The 25,579-nt window shown below is 43.1% G+C and overlaps 1 protein-coding gene across 3 annotated transcripts; it reads right to left on the bottom strand.

The window, feature by feature from the left end:
• Positions 1 to 70: 70 nt before the first annotated feature.
• On the bottom strand, positions 71 to 24,782 carry ankrd6b (ankyrin repeat domain 6b). Of its 3 annotated transcripts, none has more exons than XM_062551240.1 (16): positions 24,712 to 24,782; positions 10,365 to 10,659; positions 7,688 to 7,786; positions 6,440 to 6,538; positions 6,072 to 6,170; positions 5,833 to 5,931; positions 5,404 to 5,502; positions 4,898 to 4,996; positions 4,519 to 4,596; positions 4,109 to 4,213; positions 3,502 to 3,636; positions 3,062 to 3,232; positions 2,788 to 2,940; positions 2,398 to 2,511; positions 2,002 to 2,290; positions 71 to 1,670 (listed from the first exon to the last, which is right to left on the bottom strand). In XM_062551240.1, the coding sequence occupies exons 2-16, from the start codon at positions 10,488 to 10,490 to the stop codon at positions 1,072 to 1,074; spliced, it is 2,364 nt and encodes a 787-aa protein (XP_062407224.1). In that variant the 5' UTR covers positions 10,491 to 10,659; positions 24,712 to 24,782; the 3' UTR covers positions 71 to 1,071. The 3 variants fall into 3 exon arrangements, with proteins under 3 accessions (XP_062407224.1, XP_062407226.1, XP_062407225.1); XM_062551242.1 differs by having other exon boundaries at positions 2,002 to 2,287; XM_062551241.1 differs by having other exon boundaries at positions 10,365 to 10,716; positions 24,712 to 24,772.
• Between the last annotated feature and the right edge of the window lie 797 nt (positions 24,783 to 25,579).

Below are 25,579 nucleotides of genomic sequence, written 5' to 3'. Positions count from 1 at the left end.
GTTGAAGAGGTGTTTCAAAGAAAGCAGTCAAACAATTAGTTTCTTATTTTACAAAAACTATAATTCATTATGAGTTTTATAATACAGAAAATATCCATTCCCACATGAATATACAGACAATGACAGAAACATGGCATATCTTCTAGATTATTCCTAACACTAACACCAAAGGTAACACTATAGCACTTCTGTGTCACATGCAGGCAAGACTGTGCATTGGGTCACAATTTAAGATTTTGATGTTATAAAAGTCCTACGGTTAAGTGTTGGTCACAAAACAGGAGGTAATATGAGACAGAACCTCTAGTTGTCTAACTTATCCAAACATTTTTAAAGTCAAGTTTATTCAGTTAAGACACTGTCATGTTGGCTGCCTCCACTTAGAAATCTACAGATCAGTTTCAGGGTTTTCATTGTGAAACTGGAGAATGAACACAAGGACAGTTGGGCATGTCTGAAAGTTACCATTATGGGGTAAAGAAAAAAAACCAATAGCACTTTCTATGAATGGTAACATGCAGAGTGGTCATAGCAAACTTATATTAAAATGTAGGTGAAAAGATTGGTAGGTACTTGTAAACATCTTCCAATATGAACACTTCATTTAATACATATTTCTTGTGTACATAAATTGTCCTCTATAGTTTCCAAAATCTACTTTCAGACTATGTCAAAGAATCATAAATTCAGAGTTTTGGTGAGTGAGCCAGCATGATCGCTGTTGTCCTGCACTGGAGGATGTACTGACAATATTATTGTACAAACAGGATGTCCACAAAGTGTCTTAGTAGTCTGACATAGCTGATCATAGTTATCAAGTGATCCTTTTCATATTTTACATATAGCCTTTTTTTTTTTTTTTTTTTACATATAGCCTTTTAAGGCCTACATAATTTGTTTTTGCCTTCAGAAAAATGTGACGGTTGATGTCAAGCCACTCTGGATCTAGGCTAAAGAGGTGACCTTCCATACACTACAGTGTGTTTTTGTTTTTTTGCTAAACTGGATAAGTATAGACAATTCTTTGAGAAGTTCATACATGGTCTTTAGTCAGTCTGTCTCCTGCGAATGCTAACTTTCCCCTTGTTTATTAGTTCTTATTATCCGCAGCTCTTCCTCCAGGTAGCTAATGCGCTCAATGAGGGCAGCGCGGTCTGCTTGCGCCCTTTGATCCGCCTGCCATCGAGCCTCCTGGATCTTCCTCTCATACCAGCGCTCCAGCTGCGAGGACACCGCCTCAAAGAAGTACTGGGTCACCTCCAGTGCGTGCATGTTGTCCCGCTCCTGTGCAAAAGTGGGTTCTGGCGCTCGGTCTCCAAACACCTCGAGTGTCTGGGCCCCGTCGGCGGGACTGGCCACCGCACACCTCTTGGCTTTCGATCTGCCTCGGGCGTGTCTCTTGTAGATGCGGCTGGTGTCTCTGCCCCGCTCGTGCTCCGGCCGGCTGCTGAAGTGGCGCTCCGTGGCCGGGGAGAGGCTGCTGGCCCGAGCGGAGCTGCGACTGGGACCGGGCCCCGGCTCCAGCAGGTCCGCCTCCTGCACTTCCGCGGGTGGCCTCCGGGGGTCAGCCGAGACTAGCGAGCGCTCCTTGCGGCGTACAACCCGAGGAGATGAGGGGAGGGACTTGTTCTGATACTGAGGTGAGGACTCAGGTAAGGGCTGCTTTTCATCTGTTAAAAAGCAGAAGCACACCAAACATTCATTCCACAGAAACAGACAACAACATGAATTGCAATTAATTGCAACTGTAGCAAATTTCACATTATGAACTGAAAGGAAATGCAACAGCAGAATACACATGGTGGCAATGATCTATTTTGGTTGGATTCCCTTATTTACCCCAAAGGAAGTAAGAGAATAATGCACAAGGATTATGTAAGGGTTACATAAGCCCTATCTGCATGAGCAGAGATGCAGTGAGCCTTGCAGCATGAGCTGCCTGTGTTGGAGAGTGAAATGAACCAGGAAGTCTGAGCTGAGCTCAGATGGTTTATATCGTACCTGGAGAACTGTCCACCTGAACCACAAAATAATGTTTGGGCGAGACCTCTTCAGTAGAGGCAGCGGGACGAGCGTTACTGTCGCCCTCGTCAAAGTCGGGCAGGGTTGTGCCGGCCAGGCAGTGGGCACTTCCTCTGGACAGGGTGGGCAGCCGTTCGGCCTCTGCCTCACAGAGGGTGTCGGCCAGCGAGGAGGACCTGCGCAGCTTCCCCTCCCCAGTGAAGCGCTTCTCCATACTCTGGATCTTGGACAAGCACCAGCTCTTCAGCTCATTCATAACTAATGCCTGCTTGAAAAAGCAAAGACCAAAAATTAAAAGTTCAGACTGCTGTCATGTTGAAGGACTTTGTACACACAGTTGTATCATCGTAGCTCCCAGTGCACAGACAGTGTTACCTGTCTCTTATCTCCCTCTAGCCGCTCCATCACAGCCCTCTGATCAATGCGATGTAGACACTCCGTTCTCTCCGCCGACACTCTCTCCGTGGTCATCTTATCCAGAGCTCGGATCTGAAAGGGGAGGCATGAGTTACAAAACTATTCTCAGCACAAAATCATGTCAGCCATCTTGGTTAAAACACTAAACATTACATGTTTATAGAGCAGTATCACCCTGCAACATGGTCTCAATACCCTCAACAAGACAAAACATACCACCACCAACACGTAAAATAATAAAGAAAACTAAAATACTAAAAACAAACAATGAACAATAAAACAATGTGTAATAATAATGCATAATATACATTTGAGCTGAAGCTGAATAACAAACATGGTGGTGCCCACCTGGTGCTTGCTTTTGCGGTCCAGCTGGCCCATCTTGGTGTTCATGCGCTCCTGCATGGTGTGGAGTTCCGACTTCATCTCCTCTTTGGTGGCCTCCAGCTGGTTCTCCAGCTTGTTGATGAGGGGTTCACAACGGCAGCCGTTCAGAGGGGCCTGGCATGGGGACACAACAGTGAGCGCTAGCCCTGCGCTTTGAGCAACCCACAGCAACAAACCACAAACAGCCAGACGGGCAGCAGACGGGGGGGTGTGGCGAGGCGCGTGTTGTACGTACCTGCATGATTTTGCCATCCTTGCCGCGGTAGAGGGTGTACAGCTGGTAGGCCTTGTAGTTATGAGGTGGGGGCAGGGGAGCGTGGGGGGAGGTGCCCCTCATCTTGCCCCTCTTCTTCTGGGCATCGCCACGCTTATTCTCACGGCGGGTCAGAGGTTCCGACAGGGAGGGCTGCAAATACACACACACACCCCTTAACTCTCAGTGCTTTAGCACCCATACATGCCCATGGCCATAAGGGTACTGTATGTAACATAGAGGCTAGCTACATCTCTTACTCAAACTATAGGCTACAGTGATCTGCTTTGGATTCTTTATTATCTGAAAAGACCCTGGATGCCTGTGTGTGTGCGTGCGTGCGTGCGTGCGTGCGTGCGTGCGTGCGTGCGTGCGTGCGTGTGTATGTGTGCTGCAGAGCCCCATTGGAGCGTATGACTTGCCTTCTCTTTCAGCTTCTTGTTCCTGCCCCTCCTGGCGGCTGCCTCGGCGCTCTCTGGGGGGTTGTTTTTTGTCTCTCTGCATTTGCGCACCACCTGGTCACTACTATGTGTGTCATCAGCTGCTGATACACTCTCCTGTGGGAAACAACTACACATATGAAATCGTCAAGGCCTACCAGCGCAGAGTCAACGTCTCAGTAGCATTATTGAGTTAGCTTTTATTATTAAGTCAGTGTCTGGGGAAAAAATGTTCGCAAGATCAGAGAGTCTTCCCCAACACACAGACCACAGTGTCTCTGAGCGGCTGAAAGCTTTACTGGGACCTCTCCTATCAGATGGCCTTCACAGCACAGTGAACATGGGGGCCATGTCTTCCCTCAGGAAGAGCACTACCACCATGCAGAGAGGGTCTGACTCTGGACTCCTGCTTTCTCTTCAAAGTCAAATATCTTCTCAATATAACATGAAAACAACACACTGATTTGGTGGCTCCTTCGGGAATTAAAATCGTTTCAAAACATTTCACTATTTTCCACATGAAATACCCGTGACCCTGCTCATGTCCCCAGCTTGACTATGAGGCCTCTTCTGGGCTCTGTCTGCTTACCTTGCTGGGCAGCATTTCATCCCGCGGGACTGACTGTGCTCGCCGCTCGGCCTTTAGCTTATCTCGACGCTTCCTCACGCTCCTGCCACGAGTGAAACTCTGGACCTGGGTAATGGAGGATCAGAGGGACAGGCTGTACATTCCCGTCTTCTCCAGAGACACTTTGGGATCAGCAGGGGGGACTTTCTGTTGTTTTCAAACTCACAAGAGCTAGACCAACTCATATCTGTGTGTACTGGGATTAACCAGCCACTAAGACATGCCAATACTGCCAATACTACTCTAGTCAAATGACATGTTTAAATCAGTAGAATAACAATGTTCTATACATAATGCATACATTATGAATACTGCAAGCACACATGCCATTTCCTTTAGTTTTAAAGGTGTGATAGCAAGACTGAGCTCACCTGAGGGGCCTTGGTAAGTAGCAGTGCCACTTCTGGGTTATTCTGTTCTCGTGCCTGGTCCAACGCCGTCTGACCCGCCTGTCACCAAAAACAAGACAAAAATGCATGAGCTGATCCACGTTAGGAGCTCACATTTATGAGTGGCAAGTGATGTCAAAAGAAGTGACACATTTCGCTCTAAATGTCAAGATTGTGTTCTTTGCCTCCTTAAATCCCGCCAACAGAATGTCCGACAGAGCGCAATGAGTGGCGCCCCATTACCATGGAGTCATCTCTTGACACGGATGAGCGGCAGCGCTAGGAGTGCTGAACTGAGCCGATGCCGGAGCATGGCTCTTACTGAGCGTCGGAAGTGCGCTGCGGCGCCCGAGGCACTCACGTTGTTGCGAAGGCTGTTGTCTGTCCCCGCCTCCAGAAGCAGGCGCACCGTCTTCTTGTGGTTGAGCGCAGCTGCTACGTGCAGCGCCGTGTCCCCTGCCTGAGATGAGGAGAGGAGCCAGACATCTGTCACACGGCCATCCCAGGGACACCCACCCACCCTCACACAGAGCAGCACAATCTCTCTGATATCTCCACCAGTATGTGCAGCTTCACAAACTTCAGAAAGGCGCTTTCTTTTCAATAGTGAGTAACTAGGACGCAGCCGGACACTGCTTTACCATTCCAATTGTGTAGGGGAGAAAAGACTATTGTTGTTCTGCCATGTCCATTTTGTCAATTTTGATTAAACTAGTACAGTGAATGTTTGCAAATATCACAGATGTATAATATGTCATTCAGTGGACGTGGTAATAGTCTATCTACACATTTAAGATGGCTTTATCTGTAAGATCTCAGAAATAAAAAAAATATATCATAAGTAAATATATTTTCATTGGCACCAACCAGATTTTTCTCATTCACAGAGCAAAATGCACCCAGGAGGATCCTGATCATGGCCACATGGTTGTAGCGCGCTGCAACATGCAGGCACGTGTCTCCTCCCTGAGGATAAAGAACATAAATATCACACGTACTGGGAGCTTGCGCAGCGCTAACATGCTAATGACTCATTGCACTGCATTGGCACTGGCTTGCATGAGGCGACGGGATCAGAGGCTTATTTTTGGCTGTGTACATGTGTGTGTGTTCCCTCTTCACAGGAGCCAGTGAGCCATGAAGCGACGCTGGGTTTAAAATGCACAGTGCACTTTCATAATTAAGAGGTCTGCTACGCCATGCAAAAAAAAAACTGCTCCAGAAGTTGAAGTCTTTTTTGTCAGCCAGGGGCTGTAGCTTGTCAGAGGATGGAGCAGGACTGAGATGGAGACTTACATGGTTCCTGCTGTCTGGTCTGGAGCCTCCGAGCAGCAGCACTTTGGAGCTCTGGGCGTGGCCATTCTGGCAGGCCAGGTGAAGGGCCGTGTTCCCTGCCTGCCACCAACACAAAGAGGAAGTGCTGATTTCTGGAGCTGATGACTTACGGCCGTACAGCCCAACATGAACGGGACTGCCAAGTGAGCTGTAATTCATGGCTCAAGGTTGAAATAAAAAGGGGTTGAGTCTTACTGTACCTTGTTTTTGGCATGGACATTGGCTCCAGCTTTGACCAGCAGTTTGACAGACTGACTGAACCCATGCCATGACACTTCATGCAGCGCAGTGTTACCGTCCTATAGAGCAAAACACACATGTAGAATGCTAGAAATGTTACTTGATTGTCCAAAGCTAGTCAAATCGATATGAAATGCATGCAGTTAAGCATACTGCACCTGACTGCATCAGGCTACAGTAGATAGGGCTAGCCACACTGGGAAGTGCAATGTTTTGCCACAGAAAAGCCAATATTCCCACAGTCTTTCTCTCACGTCTACTCACACAACAGGAAAAGGGTATCCTATTGAAAATGGCTGAAAAGCGAGTGTTGATGACTGGTGTTTACCTTATCTTGTCTGTCCAAAGCACACCCTTCCTGAACCAGCGCAGAGATGACATCACTGTTTCCCACCACAGCGGCTCGCTGTAAGGCCGTCTGATTGCCCTGTCAACAACAGCCACAGGAGATACAGATCACGCTCAACAGCCGCACAGAGCTCACTGCTGTTCCATGTCAAGCCTTTGTCATTGTGTAAATATGTTAAACATGCTGTTAAAGAGATTTCTGAATTGGAAATAGGCAATCAAGAAGATGAGCATTCAATCGCGTCAATTTGGACATTTGATTTGGAAATGAAAGTTTGCAAGTGGAGAACAGGCTAAAAAAGGAAAGCACTGGTCAAAGGCCACCTTCAAATGCAGCTGTGGAATGAATCCTTGCAAGCAAAGAACCTCCAGGTCAGCACACCTTAAGCAGGCCAACATGTGTGCCAACCGCATGTGTGAGACTAATGGACAGCCACTGAGTTATGACCAGGAGGAGAGGCCATTCCCATCTAGATAAGCAGCTTGTGAAGCAGCCAGAGAGCTCTGAAGCAGCCGGAGAGGATAGAGTAGGGGGTGGAAGGGGTGGAAAGGGGGGGGGGGGTGTAGGGGGTTGGGCAGGGGGCATAACCACACAGGGCTCAGAGTGGCTTCTCTAACCTCCTCCTCACTCTCTGATCTTCCGGCCTCTCTCCCAGCCTTCCTCCACTGCCGCCTCTCCTGCTGCTGCTGCTCCGGCTCCTCTCTGGCCCTGGCCGTGCTCTCCCGCCGGGCCTCCGCCGGCCCACTACTCTCTGAGCGGGAGCTCATGACGGACCAGGTGGACAGGACCTGGGCAAGCCACTTATTACGGACGTGTGCAGACGGAGGGGCCAGGGCCTCCCCACACAGATGAGAGCCCAGAGAGGGGCCACTGGAAGCCTCTAGCTCACAGTCAAAATAGTCCCACTCCAGACCACTTGAGGTCATTATTGGGCTATTCAGATTGTCTACAGGAGAGGAAAGGGGGCAGGGGGGAAGAAATCACTATGCCATTGTAACCAAGTGTTTGTTGATATTGTGTTTCCTACTACAGAAAAACTAAATCAGTCGTTACAATCACTGCAATTCAAATACTTGTGTCAAACGTGTTGCAAGTTGAAATGGCATATATAATGCATGAGCCGTGATTGTTCTACAAGCCAATGTTAGTTTAAGAGGTCGAAGCGGAGCAGAGACAGATGGTAGATGGAATGACACATGACAGACGCGAGCAGTAAGCAGCACTTACATCGTCCTCGATGTCCAGATCACAGCCGGCCTTCAGCAGGATGCGCACCACCTCGATGTGGCCCTTGTAGGCGGCCAGGTGCAGGGGAGTTCGGCCATACTGTGGAGCACAGGAGAGAGGCTATTGGATCATCACACACATGAAGCAGGCTCACACACACTCAGTCACATCCATACCCTGCGCTGGCCAACGGTCACTCATTGGGATGGACAGTGGACCTTTGGACCTCACTGCCTCAGCGCCACATGGCAATGCTGTGGCACCGCCCCGGGCAATCTGTCATAGACCAGACTCCATTTGTCTAATGAGATCTGAGTAAACAATCAAATGTTTAATCCATGATTTAAAACAGGCACAGGCCAGCTTGGCAGTACTATGTATAAACACACTCTCTCTCCATCTCTCTTTCTCTCTTACCCTCTCTCTCTGTCTCTCTCTCACACACACACATACACAAACACACGTGCACACAAACACACATTAACACAGGGTAAACCTCTCTCCTCTCTCAGCAATTCCTAGGTCAAGAGGTCAGGGGGGGCAGCAGCAGAGAGGGAGAGTCTTGTGTTAGGGTACTGCACAGTCTGACCCTAGAACAGCACAAAGGATTTATGGATTATCTCAGCCATATTTACAGTGTAGCATGGAAACCCTGTATCTGTAATTCTGATTGTAGAGCAGTAGAACAACAGCGTTGTTTTGCCTTGCCGTTTGCAGACATTCAAGTCTCACCCTTAGATTAAACATGCAATTATACGTTTCACTCTGCTGATCTAAGACCTGTATTCAGGTCAGAGCAGCAGTGTCTTTCAACTAGAAATGGACTCTCTTGACAGTTTGTTGCTTCTTGTCTGCTGCTTACAACAACGGCCATTCCATCTTACCATACGGTATTCACTTTCATTATTCCCGTAATTGGATCACTGCCATCAATCGGCATGGTGAGTTAGTCTCCGTTACACCAGCGCCTTATGAACTCATTTGATGTTGAAAACGCCCCTGCCGCTGCCTCATGGTCATCCAGGCCACACAGGCCTCGACCTGGGAAAGCCCATTGGCAGTACTCAACAGAGGTGTGGCGTGCCACCGTTCACACGCATGTAGTCATGCAGGAGGTCGGGTTTCTCTTGGCAGCGCACAGCTTGGAGGGATGCCACGGCAACATTTTAGGTGAAAGCCACTCAAATGGGTGGGAGTCAACAACAGTCTCCAAGGTTACCAGTGAGTCCATTTGATTCTATGTGGCCTGGTTTTAGCCCATAATATACCGGCTGAGCTCTTAACTCTCTCTGACCCCTCTCTCCAAAGCCACTTACTGTATTTCACTCACACAAACAGCATACTTTATCTTTAACTGTTACTCTCCAGCCACCCTAAACAAACTCTGAAATTCAATCCGTATACTCAAAGATTAAGGGTTTATCATGTATTCTCGTTGAAACACATGAAATATTACAGACTTAAGCATCACCAAAATACAGCTGGACAAAGAATAAATCCTAAATCACAAAGTCGGGTAAAATCTGATAACACTGAGGAAACTATAAATACAACTACAACAGCAGTAAAGACATCTAAGCATTTTGAAATAGGCACCTGGCCACAACTATGTATATTTAAATCAGCTACAGTATTCAGCTCAGAGGCTTAAATTAATGATGCTGAATTTCAAATCATCGCTTTAAGCTGTTAAAGAGAACTTACCATAACCACGATGCAGAGACACAACTGTGCCTTACAGTGTATTATAGGTTGGTACATTTCCCCAACCGCTCTTGTCTTTAAGCCTGCTTGTGCTTTCATAAATCTTTTGATACATGAGGGGTATGGCAGCATAGCAACTCTTTCCTTAAAATAAAATTCAACCAAAATGTTCTTATATTTCTGTCTCTACAAGGCCATTTTTAACATAGTGGTGCAAAAGTCTCTAAAGCCACCATGACACAGAATGGCACATAGCAATGTTAGACAACTCAGCTCATAAGTACAACTCATAAGTACATCACAGATTGTTGTGTGTTAAAATATTTTCACAATATTCATATGACAATGCGAATCTAATATCACGACTCTGTTCTATACACATTTAGGTAGGACACTGTGTTACTGTCACAATGCATTTAACCACGCTCAACAATGAATAATACAAATGTCTTCACAACTGAAGTAGCACATTACTTTTAACAACCAAGATCATACCAGAGCCATGCTTCCCAGGAGGGCAGGACCTGAATGCATGCATGTGCTGATGACAAGTATCTCTGAACAAGAGCCATGAGCTGAGCTGAGCTGAGAGGAGTTCCTATAGACAGCACACATTTGTCATTTCTCCCCTCTCCTCTACAAACAGCCCATCCTGTAGAGGGCCTCAATTCCCTTTCTATCATTTATTTATCACAAGGCTTCTTGTTTGTTTTACCATCTCAGTTACTGGGACGCAGCGTGGTAAACTAGGCTGAGATAAGAATCAAAAGAGCCGGTAAGGAATGAGCCCTCAGTGAGACTATCAGCTCTGGCCTTTGACACTGTCCTTATCAGACATCAGGCTCAGTCACATGAACAACACTGTTACCCCAGTTTTGCGTTCAAAACAGGTGAATTCTCTGTGAAATAAAGATGTGCTGCAACACCACTCCAGATCACCAATAGCTCCACAGACCCACTGACCCCTACTCACCTTGGTCACAGCAACTTTGGCACCCTTGTTGATGAGCTGGACCACATTGTCGGCCTGGCCCTTGTGCGAGGCTACGAGGAGGCGCTCAGAAAGTGCAAGGACCGCAGCAGCATCCTGCTGGCTCATGGAGCGGCGAGGGAGGGCGTCTCCTGACACTGGGCCACCCGCCGGGCGTCTAACTCATGACCGACTCAGGCAGAGGAGACGGCGACAAACGGGGGGGTGAGGACGAGGAGGAGTGGACGCTGACGCTGTGTGGCACACCCACAGTCCACTCGCATGTCCACCTCTGGGCCTGCACAGGAACAGGAAGCACATGTGGTCGTTACGGCCAGTGGACTCACGGATCACTCTGCCAAACAGGAAGAGGGGGACCAGTGAAGGAAGAAATGGGTGGGTATTTAAAAAGGGATGTCATCATTTAAATGCTGCCCACGAGGGTAGAATTAAAAGTAAGGATATACAGTATGATGATTTATACATTTGAATATGGCTTGTGGTTTCTAAATACGTCGGAAAATGGAGGTTATGTGGCATTGAATTGCACAGGTGCTGTTGGGCAGAATTAGACTTAAAGAGTTGCCTAACTCATAAATCAAGATCCAACCACAGACAGTTGATAGGGACTAAAGCGGTTACCTGTGAATGTCAGAGTAACCGCAGGCTAAATGAGTCATGGGAAGAAGGCTGTCTTTCTAAAGTGCTTCAGCTGAGCTCTTACTGTCATTACAAGACATCAACGTGTTCAGTTGTCAAGCCTGCCATCTTGCCACTGAAGCACATAAACAGACCCAAACACCCTCTCACACACGCGTGTCCAACTCAATTCCTTTGGTGTAATAACAGGAAGCTATTCATGCTCTCTCGCTGCATGTGGACAGGAGGCTGTGGAGGTAGTATCCTCCTAGCACTAGACATATCACTGCTTCCTTTCTCTTTTTTCTTTTGCTAATACATCTTAATCAGTATAAAAAAATATACATAGTACCTTAACTAAATAATTATTCTTTCTTTTCTACTATAACCATAATATGAAATTTGGCATTTTTTTGGCAAATTTGACACAGCAAAACTGGGTTAGTCACTCTTGTCTTTCAGACAAGGCTTCTGATAATATGTGGGGGTGATGTGTCCACGACTTCCTGCACCTGTTCTCTTGTTTGTGCTCATTGTTAATGCTGCTCCTAGGCTTCAATGGAGAGTCCAGTATAAGGCTCTAATTTGGCAGCAGCAAGGAATCTCAACAAAAAAACTTCCCCCTTTCAGCACAGAAACAAAAGTGAGGCAGCATTATGATTCAGAATTCATGTTGGTCTGTATGGGTGGGGAGGGGATTCCTAAATACCACCTGGGACAGCTCCTTTGAAGGGTTATCTCAGAGATTCAGCCTCTGAAGCAGCTCTAGATCATCTGTTGGCAGATAAGGCTAGAAACCCCATCTGCTTTGACAGGGTTGGAACCCTGCATACCACTACAATCCCTCCATACCAGTAACAGTGGGCCAACAGTATATCACACAGATGTACAGATATTCATAACATATTTCTCAGGTTCCAGGAACTATGTGTTGTGTTGCGTTGACCTATCCCTGAATCAAGGTGGTACTGGCAGCACTGACTTTTGAGTAATAATAGTTAGTTTGATCATTTGATGCTCTAGTATGGAAGGGTCAGCCTCTGTAAAAGGCCTGGTTCTCATCAGTAAACTCAAGCAGAATTCCTCTCAAGCAGGCTCCTCCAAGAGCACTGTCTGGCCCCAATTAATAGGATTAACATGGGAGACTGCTGCAGTATAATACAGTGCCTAGATTATGGCTGGGATCCCCAGGGGTACCTCTAATCCTGGCCTATCTGATCTGGCCAAAGCTGTGAGGTGACAGTGCTTTGAAATGGCACTCACCATGTACCTAAATCTTGTCTCTCATTTTAACTTGCTCCTACATGCTCAGTGGCAGATGTCATATCTTGGAACACAGAGGTATTTATGACCAGGTTTCAAAGGAAAAGTTCTAATTTCCTCTATCATTCAGGATACTCACATAAAGATACCACCAAGTGCCTCACAGAGTATACAATACAATATTCAAAGATTGTTCATGCTGCATATTGCTGTTTGCTTCATAGCCTTTGATTAACAATGAGGATTCTACATCAAACTCAGAATACTTCACTCTTTTGGAGAGATGCCAGCCAATTTAGGCCAGTAATGATATACATTTGGAAAAGTATCAACTTTGGGAGCAAGAAGGGCAACTGAAATGGCATTCATGCTATTTGAATGATCACACAATGGCTAAAAGATTAATCGATTTTTGAATTAAATTTCAACTGATGCAATTAGTAAATTGCGACGGCTACAATTAATCATACTGCTTGCAACTACCTGTATTTTTTTAGTTCATTTTCATTTAATTTATTTATCTATTTATTTATTTTTATTTTTATTTTATTTATTTATTTTTTGGGGGGGGGCATTCTAGAAGTGTCAACACCACAAACATGTAGCAACTTGAAAATGGACCAGACAGCAGTACAATGTATATAGAGCAACAAAGGCTTGAAGTTGTGCTGGTCTGGCCCAATAAGACTAAGAGACTATCTCACAGTCAAGGAATGTACTACACAGTCTGTATTGAACTAAAGCTTGACCTTCAAAAATGATATAAAACAAATCGCAATATCTGTCCCAAAAAATCGCAATAATTTTTCCTAAATAGTTCAGCCCTACTGAGTTCACACAGAGTCCTGTTTTTATATCAACATCACATATGCAAGGAATAGGCCTTACTTGCTAATCAGATCAAACAGCTCACAAACCATGCACCTCTCAAAACTTGCAGTACTAAAGCTTTCTAAAAAGCTAAATATTTTGAAATGCTGAGCACCGATCTGACCTTAACATTTACTCAGAAGGCAAAAAGCCCACTGTGACCCATTTTCGTGTAAACGCCCATTGTTCAGCCTAAATCTGGTAAGGAAGAAGTGTGCTGACTGAGAACAGCTCTTGAGGCACTTCGGTAGTCACAAATGCAGTAATGACTGTTTCAACATGAACACGCTATGCAGCTGATACTGTATGTGTATTTCTTATGGTCAAAAGAGCAAAAGAGACAGCTTGGGAGAAAACTAAGAGAACATTAAAACACAGTTGAGTAAACAAAATACTACATCATATTATCCAGGTACCAGAAAAAAAACTGAATTATTCAATATTTCAGTACATAAAATGTGTTTTCTTAGCCATCCACCATTCGTCAAAGAAAACCTTTTTTGTTTTACACTACACTACATTTGGCATGAAGTTTGCAAATCTTCAAATACATAACTGATTTTAGAACAGCATGGAGACAGTATTTTACTGACTTTCAGGATGGTATTATTCATCCATGAGAGAAGAATTACTAATGATAATTTGTGCTGAAAATCGTTCCTAGTATTGAACTTGCAAATGCAAACTAAGTTGAGCAACAGAAGCTATTTGAGTGGAATGAGTGCAAAATGTTCAATGCTAACATTTGAAAGACTCCCTCCTGCCAGCAGATAAATGAATGAGATTAAGTAGGGAAATTCTTTGCCCCCTCTGCATTCTTAAGGAATCTCCATAAGAGGTCTGTTCAGTCAGACAGAAACACACAAAAGCAAGCAGAACAGCAGTGGAGCGCAGCTAGGCAACAAGCCTTTTGTGAAAAGCTTTCAAGAACGCAGAAGGACTGTTAAAACACACACACCACACACACATCGACGTACACAAAACACCAAGCTTCCTTGCTCCACCCCCACCACACAGACTTTTTTCAACAGAAAAATGAAAATATTTAGAAAAATAATATTTTGGGAAATAACATGGACCCTTGGTCATTTCCACATATATGCTCTTGGTCCTCAAATGACAACAAACTGTGGTGAAGTAGCCTATACTGAACTTGGCAACAACTTTTTATTTCTCAACAAATCATGACTGCAGGCACCCATCATTTTCACATGGCCACCTTCAGAAATCTACAGCACTATTTTGTTAGGACAACATTCAATTCCCAAAGCTGATGTAAAGCTGATATTTTAAATCATAGCTACTGGAAGAATGTACTATCTCAGTCAGACATAGGCCTATACAGTAAATGTTTAGTTTACAACTAACAGTAGCCTCAAACTGAATATTTGTTCTATATCACTTTAAGGACTGACAGCTGCGTGTAAAGTGGTAAATGTTTGCCCGCAGTTGTTTATAAACAAGAAAGCGCTCCCCTGAGAAGATGCTTCAACATTTCTAACACCTGGCACCACAGATAAAAGGGTGTGTCATGATCTGTGTTTACAAGCACCTGAGACTAGGCAACAAAACCGTATATAAATGGTCAGGCACATTAGCAGGAAACAACTACAAACATACACATAGACTGTCATCATAGTCAAATATGACTGATCATGAAGTGTGTGTGTTTTTTTGTTTGTTTGTTTTAATATATATATACACACACATCATCACTGTTTGAGTGCACTTGCCACAAACATGTTGCAAAGATCACTAATGCCATGAACTAGAGAGGAATTAACCTCTTCGGGAGCAGATGCCACAGTTTTGCTTACATAACACTATGATAATGGCTCATCTGACGGCCACACAGAGGCTTATGTAAGGATCCAGCTCCTGCTACACGTCCCCAGGAGTTGGAGGGCACATTTGAATTTCAGTCTGAGAGGCAGCTGTACCAGTTGAAGAAATTACCAGTTTAATTGATACTTGACTGCTTAGACAAGTACCAAAATAAGGCTTTTGCCAGAAACAGTATCTTGTGGCCTTGGGAGGTCTAATGTGTGTGGGTGGTGCAGACACACAAACACAATAACAAAACTACTCAGTTTCTCATTCACTTCCCTTTGCGAGCTGAGCTTGCCATGTAGATTGAAGACCAGCTACATTCCCAACCAGAAATCAGCTTTCTGATTGGACAGCCAGGAGTGAGGCGCCTACCTCTGGATTAATTCAACTCAACCATCTGTCTTTCTATACCTAGAGGAAGAGGTCAAAAACCTGATTAAATCAAAACTTAGGCCCTCCAGTTAATCCTACCATCTACTCAAACGCTCGTGACCTGGTCCCTTGAACTGCTGGACCAAGAGGTTTGCAAATATATGAGCTTGACTGGACTCAACACATCAGCGGTCCATTCATGGATAGGTGTCCTTCAAAATGAGGAATTCTAAGTGAACAGGTTCTGGTTGGTATACTGGTGGCAATAATTTGACTTGCTAAGGCCTTAGGGGCTGAAAGAGTCGTTAAGGTCAGACTGAGGTCGCAGGAGAGTAGCCTGTTACCTCAGCTTGGATTTATAGTCCTTCAGCTAGACTGAGTGACCATAAAGATTTGGAATGAAGAATGAAGAGTGTTTTTAAAGTAATCCTCACTGATGTTTACAGGAGGATAGTATAATCAGCTTTGCGCATCCTTTGAAATTTGATGGGGAGGGGAAATTAGGGGAGGGGAATTAGTGTTTGGAGTACGTAACTGTGAAATTGAAAAGAAAAGAATGAAAAGAATTTTCATTGTTGTTTTCATTTCTTAACGAATGTTTTGTAATAGAGGTTGGGGTCAATTAAGGAGAAGGGTCCACTTGGGGTCAATTACTTGCTTTGTAAATGCTGTGCAACAAGATGGGCTCAGTACTTACTTATCAGAAACATTTTGTGCTTGACGGAAACCACACCAGTGTACAGCATAAATAATAAATGTAGGTTTGGAGTGTGTTGTCTATGATCACTGAGCAGCACAGAGTCCTCTTAGTGGAAATGGCCTTCCTATGACTGAAGCTCCAACCAGGAATTTCTGCAGACTTGGCCTGGTTCCAAATGGGAAACACAGCATTCACACACGTGCACTCACACTCTCTCACACACACATACACACACACACACACACACACACACACACACACACACACACACACACACACACTACCACACAGGATAAAGGGTGCTCTGGGGGAAGGGGGAAGCAGCCTTGCCACCCAGTCTCTGTTGTGAGAAAAATGGAAGTGTCTGCCAAGGGGGATCTTACTCCCATGAACAATCTGCTTTGTTCAGACTCAATACTTCAAGGTGTCTCTTTTCTTTAACCCTCCAGGCTCTAACAGCCACAGGCAGCACAGTATTGTCCATCCTTTCAGAAGTATTCAATATCTCCTACTATAACGGCACATTTCATAATATCATCACACTTACAAATGATGAACTTTGATATCAAACTATAAATAGATAATGTAACGAAGAACAATGTACCAAAGGGCAATGAAATGAAGGCTGCATCTTGTGTCTTGTGTTTTCCCTTTCCCCTTCAATTTTAACCAAATAAAAACCCTTACATCACTAAGTAACATACTTTACTCCAAAAAACACACCAATGTGATTTGGTTTATTTTCTCTTCCCCCTACTTTGAGGGAGACGTAATATCTGCGGATTAAGCTTTGTCTCATCGTTTGAGGACACATGTGGCTTCCATATCTGGTTTCTGGATCTTTTCTGAGTGTTTAATGGAGCCGCTGCCCCAGACATCCATTATATGCCACAAACAACCACCACACACACCTGGCTCCCCCTGCCACACACACACACACACACACACACACACACACACACACACACACACACACACACACACACACACACACACACACACACACACACACACACACACACACACACACACACACACACAAACCACTTAACACATCTGCTTAGTGTCTACAGGGGATTCTAGATGACCCTAAAAGAGACCATCATCACTGTCTCTCACCAAATAACATCAGCATGTGCATCACAGATATTCACATGAGATAACTGAGTCTCATTTAAAAAGGTTTGTCTGACTACCCCACCTCTTGCTTCCACTAGCCTATTTTCTGAGAGTGTCTGATGTGCAAACACCATGTGAAGTGAATATGCTCATAGTAAATAGCTCCCATATTTGGTCTGAGTTATGTAATTTCACTCATCATGTGCATCTAATTCCACCAATCATAAAACTAGACCACATTTCACACTGTAGGGTGTGCTTAGAGCATGAAAAGGGCTTTTGCTGCTAAATCAGATCTGTAAGGATCAGTATAGACCAGAAGCATAGTCCAAATAGAGCTATTTTGGTCACTCTCACACATAGCTCATACTCATACATGCTTTCCATATAAATACTGACCAACATCTAAAGGCTGGGAAAAGAGATTATTTATTTTCAGAGATACACTCTAACTTCAGAGAAATCAAATGAGTTAGTGGCCCGTGTCCTCTTGATGCCGGATTTCCAAAGTTGCAGAGAATAACTGCCCTCTAACATGATAATTACACTCAACCTGTAATTTGCCTACTTATAAGATTAGTCCAATCATTTTTCACATTCCAACCAACCCTTACTATCCTTTTTCATGGGTCTTGATTTATCTATGAGAGTGACTGTGGTAAAATAAACAACTTGGTTCGTCTATGACACATCTACGAAAGAGAGCAACTTCAAGCAGATATTCCCATCAGACTGGTGATAGATAATGCAGGACTGTTTACAGTCATTTAGTTAACGTTGTTTCATGACATAAGAAACATTATATGAACCTAATTAATATAATGAATAAAATCAGAGTGAAATTAAGAGACATTAACCATGTTAAAATAGCAAACAACTAATATTTTCAAAATAATAGGCTACTCGTGGTGATGAAAGACGTGAGGCTACAGGTGGGGGTTATAATGATGATAACGTTAACTTCTGATGGAAGATAAACCAAAATGCAGAGATTTAGTCATTTAAATTACTTCAATTATCAACCGTAGGATCCACCAGTATTGTCGTATTTAAAGGGTGTATTTTTAAAAAAGCATGTTCATGACGTTATAACCAACGACGAACAATAACCAGCTATATCAACCAGCTCTCAAATGACAAAGAAAATGGTCTTGTACCGCGTATAAAAAGGCTTTATACTGCCACGCTAGCTTCAAAACTGTCTCTGGTCTGCTGCGCGTTCTCTAAAAGTTTTACGCGAGCTGTTTTCATAATCAACAAAGGAGGTTCCCTTACTTGCCCGTCCATTCTACTCGATTAGTAACATAGGCTAATCATTTCATTCATTCAGTAAAGGAAAACTGGTTAGCCTATCAACAGATTACTTACAGGGGCAGACGGATCAGCAAATTCGATATCCTCTTAGTTTCTCCAAACAGCGTGGGGAAAGTATAGTAGAGATTAGAAGATTATGTACCCAGAAGCCTGAATCTGTTAAAACATACACAGTGCTGAAATAGGAGTAGAGAGCACTGAACGTGTCCTGCGTTTCTGACGGCACTGATACATTTGCATGTCTATGAATTGAGAGATGGGTCGCCTACCGTCAGTGTAGCATACTTCAGGGGCCAAGCCATTACGCTCATAAATCTGTCAAGCTTTCCAAACTAGCTTACTGTAGTCTTTCAGTTCATCTGAAAACAGCACAGCCCACCTTCTAAAGCCTTTAGACTATAGGCTACATTGCCAGCATTTTTAATCGAAAATCCCAGACAAAGTGTGATGATGAACAATGTATGATTATTAAAGGAGAACAAGTTACAGACCTATTAAGCAAAATATAGGATTGCTTTTGCCTGTCCTTTATCCAATAATGATTTGACTCATGTAGGCAATTCCATTTCTGTGACTGGATGAATTGGCAGGAATTGACTACTGGCTTCTGCACTCATTTTATGTTGCACTAAGTGAGATTTTGTTTTCTTAGCTCTCCATTGTAATAGGCTTTGCCTGTATAGGCCTACTTATAGCTTAAGCTACGGGCTACCTGGTCACTATTTCCTTCATACAGGAAATTATTGAGACGTGTGTGTGTGTGTGTGTGTGTGTGTGTGTGTGTGTGTGTGTGTGTGTGTGTGTGTGTGTGTGTGTGTGTGTGTGTGTGTGTGTGTGTGTGTGTCAGCTTTTATGGTTCAGACCTGGTCCATTGAACATGAAGAAATGCAAGGTTTTCTTTCTTTGAGAATTCAATATTATGTTATGGCTATTTCCCTTTCCTGAGTGACTACAAGGGAATTGTGATGCACACAGAAATTACTTTCCTCCTCAGGCATCTGTCTGCTTCCAAGGTATAGAGACCTAAGGAGAGGCCGGGTTAAGGGGTCTACGGGTGTGTCCTTTGAAAATCTGGTTGTTTTAGACCACACAGTAAGCATAGTCACATGCTGATAAATGACGACAATAACTTCCTAAAGAATGTACTGTAAAGTGCAACTGAAAAGATATGCATATCAAATGAAGTTAGTGAGCATACAAAACACCCGTCAAAGTCTGCATCTACATGAAGGTTAAATTGTATTAAATTATAAAATGAATTGTATGTGTGTGTGTGTGTGTGTGTGTGTGTGTGTGTGTGTGTGTGTGTGTGTGTGTGTGTGTGTGTGTGTGTGTGTGTGTGTGTGTGTGTGTGTGTGTGTGTGTGTGTGTGTGTGTGTGCATGTGTGTGTGTGTGTGTGTGTGTGTGTGTAAAACAAATTCCATGAAATTACGTCATCCCAACATGAATTGCAGAAAAGACTTTTCTTGTGAGGTTTCAGGGCATGAAACTGAGACATTTCAATAGAATGCTGTTGACACGTTTCCTGTCTAAGCCCACTCCTTTCTGGATTCAGATTACTTCTCCACACATCTTAGGTTGGCCACTCCAGTCAAAAGATATGGGGTGCATGGAAGTGAACCACAAATAAAGATTTGGAAAGATGCATGTCAGGAAGATACTCTGAACGTGCAATACTGCAACAGTCTAATAACTGGCTTAAGAGATCAGTTCTGACGCAGAGAGACATTCAAACAAGAGAAAGGAACTGGGAATCTTCTCACATTCCAGAAAAGAGCAGAGAATGACCAGAGCAAATGACTCATGAGACATGATCCATGTCAGATTGGATTTCACCTGCCAAGACCACGGAGGGAGAGAGGCATTTCCTGACAGTAGTTGTTGAAATGCTGTGCTCCATGGGAGTGAATGTGTGAAGGTGTGTGTTACCTTTGCCTATGTGTACAGTCTATAAGGCATTACGACCTTTTGACCTTTGGCCTCAGGCTAGTTGTAACATGAACTCTGAATTGGCCTCACATCAGCATCACCAACTGGCCTTCAATTTACAGCTCAAGGTAACACATCAACTATAAAACACATCAAAGTCAGAGTGATTAAAAGAATGGGTGCATTCCAATGCATTAAAATACCTATACAAAACCTTACAGAGTCCAGAGAAAACTGGTGAATCTAACCACCATATAGCTTTTTTAAATAGAATAAATAAACTATAGTCAAACAAATAATGTATGCATTATGGACTGGGGAAATGCCTCTGCATAAAATTGTATATACTGTACCTAAGCAATCAGAGCAACGAAATATGTGAATCATATAGGGAGAACATGCAGCCAAAACAAATGAAATGCCTTACTCATGTTTTGTTGAAAGTTATTGCACTGTCCATATCATGCACAACAGACACGATAGCAAAATGTAGCGTCTGTAGCATAGCGACACAGCCCTGTCCTCTCCTCAACAAAATCAACTGAAGTGCACTCACTGTCCATCACCTGTCCATCATCGTATAAAGCCGCCCAAACAATTTGATTGGACCGAACACCTCTGGTTCGGACATAGAGGCTTCCTAATGGACCAAGTCCAGACCAAATTTAAACCAGTTAAACTCAGGCTGGCTTCCACTTGATGAGTTAAGTGCAGTAATATGACCCTTTGAAACTAAAGACTACTAAAAGAACGGCCCAACCATGTTTTTCACAGAAAAAAACATCACTCTGAACATTTAACAGGTTTTCGTTCTTGTGCTGATTTAACCCATTCGTATAACTGCTCATTACACCATAATAAATATAGTCTCTCCTGTGTCTTTACGCAATGCCATGCTGTCAAGCCCTCTACTGTCAGTAATCAGAGGTGGGCACAAATACATCAAAAACTATTTTGTTACAAAATACAAATACTGGCTTAGAAAATGTAACAAAATAAAATACAAAATACTGACGTGAAAAATGTATTTAATTAAAATACAAGTAATTAGTAATTAGAAAATACAAAAATACCCCCACAATAATCATGGTATACCAACTTTTAAAATAAACTACAAGAAATCCTATTTTTTTTATTGGCTGACAGAGGCCTAAATTCTTTACTTTGGGCTGAAGTAGCCTGGTCCTACCATACTCTCCTACATTCATAATGTACAGAGAGTCTGTCCACTTTCCATTGCCAAGCATGAATTTCCTTGAATGCGGATACTTTATTGTTTAAAACAATTGGATCTGCCCAGAGCCACTCAGATCTGCCATAACCAATCGCTATACGTTTTGTTGTGAGGTGACATGCTCAAACTAGCGACCTCAATGTCATCGTTCTCAGCTACTCCCTCTGTTCTCTGATTGGACCTGCACATTTTTGTTTTGAGAAAACCTGTAAATACTGTATACCGCAGGCCCAGACTACGTAGTGAAGTGAAATGAAAACTGAACGGAAGTACGTAGGAAGGCGGAGCCAGGCTACCTATGAAGTAGATCTAGTAAAAATAATTAATCAGCATCCCATATCAATATAAACGATGATTGAACTGACAACAAGCAGGCTTTGCAACAGTGGAATCAACTGCGATGAAGCAAACTACCCCCATGATTTTCCGTGTTCAATGAAAGTAGTACGACAGATTGAACAGGTTAGCCTTTTTAAATTGAACAGCATTTCCCTTTTTCTGCTATAAATGCATGCCTTTTGCCTTCATACATGACTGGCAACACCGGGGACAAATAAAGTAACATCCTGTATGGTGTCTCAATAAACAGAATGAATTAACTGGGTGGTGAAAACTCGAGACTGTTTCGCATTGGGGAGGTTTTAGCCTCAGTCTCCTCCATTATTTCTGCAGATCAGGACGCCTTGGTTGAACCCTTACATAAATCCTCATGTCAAAGGTTATGGTCATGGGGTTCATGTCATGTTCTCCCTCAGTGTCTTATCTGTATTGTTTTCAAATTTTAGTCTTGTTGCACTTGACACACCTGACAATTCAAGCTCCTGAAGTCAACTTTCAGACATGATCTTAGGAGATGATGATGACAACAGAAAAGACACATCTAATGCTTTTAAGTTGTCTACATGGTGACATAAAATCAAGGCTGGTTCTAGCCTGCTATATCTGGGTGGGCTGGAATAAAATAGCAAAGCAGTCAAATTGGATCAAAATGGACATAAACACATACGCATGTTGAGATGGGTGCTCAGGCCTATGTGTTTCAGAGCTAGACAACAATGAGGTTGAATTTAATGTTTCAAAGTACAGTACAGAGTGTGCTTTAAGAGGCGATATTTAACTGAGTGATGAATTTTTGGCTAATTTGAGGGGGAAAATGACAGATTTTTGTTAAGTATTTAAGTATTTGAAATACTCTAAATACAATCCCTCAAAATATTTTGTTACAAATTACATTTGATTTTTTCCAATCCTGCAAAATACAAATTACAAATTACACTAAAGTAATTAAATACGTATTTAAAATACATATAATTGAAATACTGCCCATGTCTGTCAGTAATGGCACCCACTGTAATTTTGCAAAGCATTTGAATGATACCTACAGTAGACTACTGGAAAGTCATGGGTGGCAAAATGACTATACTAAATGTCTTCAAGACTTTTCCCCTTCTTTTGGGAAGTATGCATGCCTACCATACTTCAACCATCACAATGCTGAGGGTCTTTCATAGTCCCACACAACAGGTGTATTGCAAAGATCCTCATTCCACTTCTTTCACATTGCATAGTACGTGGCATGGGAGAATGTCTCCACAACTGGCCTCAAATGCAGGTCAGCTAGGAAATATGAAATCTGACCAGACCACATCACCAGTGACAAATCCTTGCTGGGATGGCTGTCAAAACATACAAAAAGCAGTGTCAGGCTGTCTGTGGATAAAGGTGATTTCACAATCATGAAATCACAGACAAGGATCACAGAATCAGTAGTGAGAATGGACTGATGTGAAAACACAAAGATGTAGGGAGTTTATGTAATTGTGAGAACATGCAAGTCTATGTTTTTACATCCTCTCATTAAACTGAAACAAGCATGCTCTCCAGGGCTATGTAGTTAGAATTACTTTAGACTTACTTTACTTTTCCACTGATATCTGATTTACCAAATAGTCACTGGGGTGTGTTCACCCCTGTCTCCTCTGGGATTTCTGAGTGTCCTTGTGGTTTTAGTTAAATCATTTTTTACTTCTTCTTGATCATAAATCAAACATTCTTTTGACATGTAATATTTCTCCGCCACACCCATTCTCACACTGCAGAATGCAATTCTTCTTTTTTTTAACAGTTCAAGAGAGACCCAAGACCTACTATGAATGAAAAGCTAATCTCATTCAAACTAAATTCTGGAGCCCAAAAAACTAAATATCTTTGGCATATTGCTAACTAGTGAAAGCCATAAACCAATATTGCATCCATGGCTTCATCTTGGCTGAAGCCAACAAACGGTGGGCTACTGAATCTTCTAAATGTTTTCCAACATCACTACTGTTTGTGCGTCTTGCCAGAGACAGGCATTCCTTTTGAAGATAAGTGATAAGCCATGTTCCCAAAAGTCATGGCACATCCCGCGAAAACACACACTCACACTCTCTCTCTCTCTCACACACACACACACACACACACACACACACACACACACACACACACACACACACACACACACACACTTTCAATTCCAAGTCATCAACTCAAGAAAAAAACACTCTCCTGGCCCTAAAGCACTTCCATTTTTCTGGCTTTATAGAAGCATATGAGCCCCTATGACTTCAGACACAGAAATCAGTCGCCCTGAGACAAGTTTCAGCTTTAAAGAAAGAATCGAGGTGTCAGATCAAAATAGTTTAAGCATATAATGAAATGTAAATAATATTGCTAAGCAATAAAAATCTTAGTAGACTTCCAGAAATATAGCCCTGTCCTGTCCTCACTGCCACAACGCGCAGATACCGATGTTTTATATATATTCCAACTGAGATTATATCCGCCCACATGAGCTCTTTACTCATCAAAATATCAAATAATCTATACTAAAAGTGCACACGGAGTTTACAACACTGCGTCTAAACTGTGATGACACCTCATCGCTTCGATTTCTGAGCTGCGTAACGCCTTCGTATAACCAATGTGTGAAAAGCGTTCAAATGCTGTGTGATGTCCACAACAACCTCTCTAAGTAGCTAGCACGTTGCTTCGTAGTCTACTTGTGTTTAAGTAACCTGCTGACAAAGACACAACCTACCTCGGTGTTGAAAAGTGACCTGTAGACGTTTATGAAATGAAACTTAACACGGTGTTTTATGAACCTCGCCGGACCACAAACATCTCTGTCTAAACAGAGGGCAACAGCTTGTGTTTTCAGATGTTCGATTTTGGTCTATCAGCGCCATCAAATGGTCAGTGTTGTTGTTTCAGGATGCTACTTGCCAAAATGAGGTTATTTTCTTCATGCATTTGTTCTAATCCTACATTTTCATCAAATAGCATGCCATCATATTCATAGTGGCGTTGATTCAATATCATCTAACCTCTTTTTTGATGTTTCAGTCCATGCACAAATGTGTGTTAAAAGGGAAAGTGTAAGTGGTCATTCTTCTCGATAGACATTCCATTGGTATTGTCGAGGGTGAATAAAAAAATACATATATTAAGAATATTAATAATAAAGTTAAACATTGTATACATAAAAAAAATCAGGATCAAGCTTTTATTTTTCTGAAACACAGATCGGTCACTCCATGTGAAATCAACCGGTGCCATCACTTGGTCCCCGACCCCTCCCATGTTCTTTATTTACTAATACAATTTCAGAAAAGTGACACTAAGCCATTTTGGCAACCTGCCTTATCTCAGTACCTACTTCAAGCATGACTCTTGAGGCGCTAACAGTCCACACATGTTACAGTGTCATTCAGATACCTGACATCTGTCACACCTGCCAAATGATGATGGCCTAAATGTGGGCTTATATCTGTAAAAGCATCAATCCGTATGGCCCTCCTGGATGAACAGCATGATATGTCCACACTTGGAACAAAACAAAAATGGCACAGGAATCAGAGACCAAAATGGTCACACCGGTCAGGTGCTATATGTGGCTGAAAATATAT

Source organism: Sardina pilchardus, chromosome 12 (genome assembly GCF_963854185.1).
Source record: "Sardina pilchardus chromosome 12, fSarPil1.1, whole genome shotgun sequence".
Classification (NCBI taxonomy): domain Eukaryota; kingdom Metazoa; phylum Chordata; class Actinopteri; order Clupeiformes; family Clupeidae; genus Sardina; species Sardina pilchardus.
Note: the sequence above shows the minus strand (reverse complement) of the source record. Positions and strands in the feature narration are given on the sequence as shown.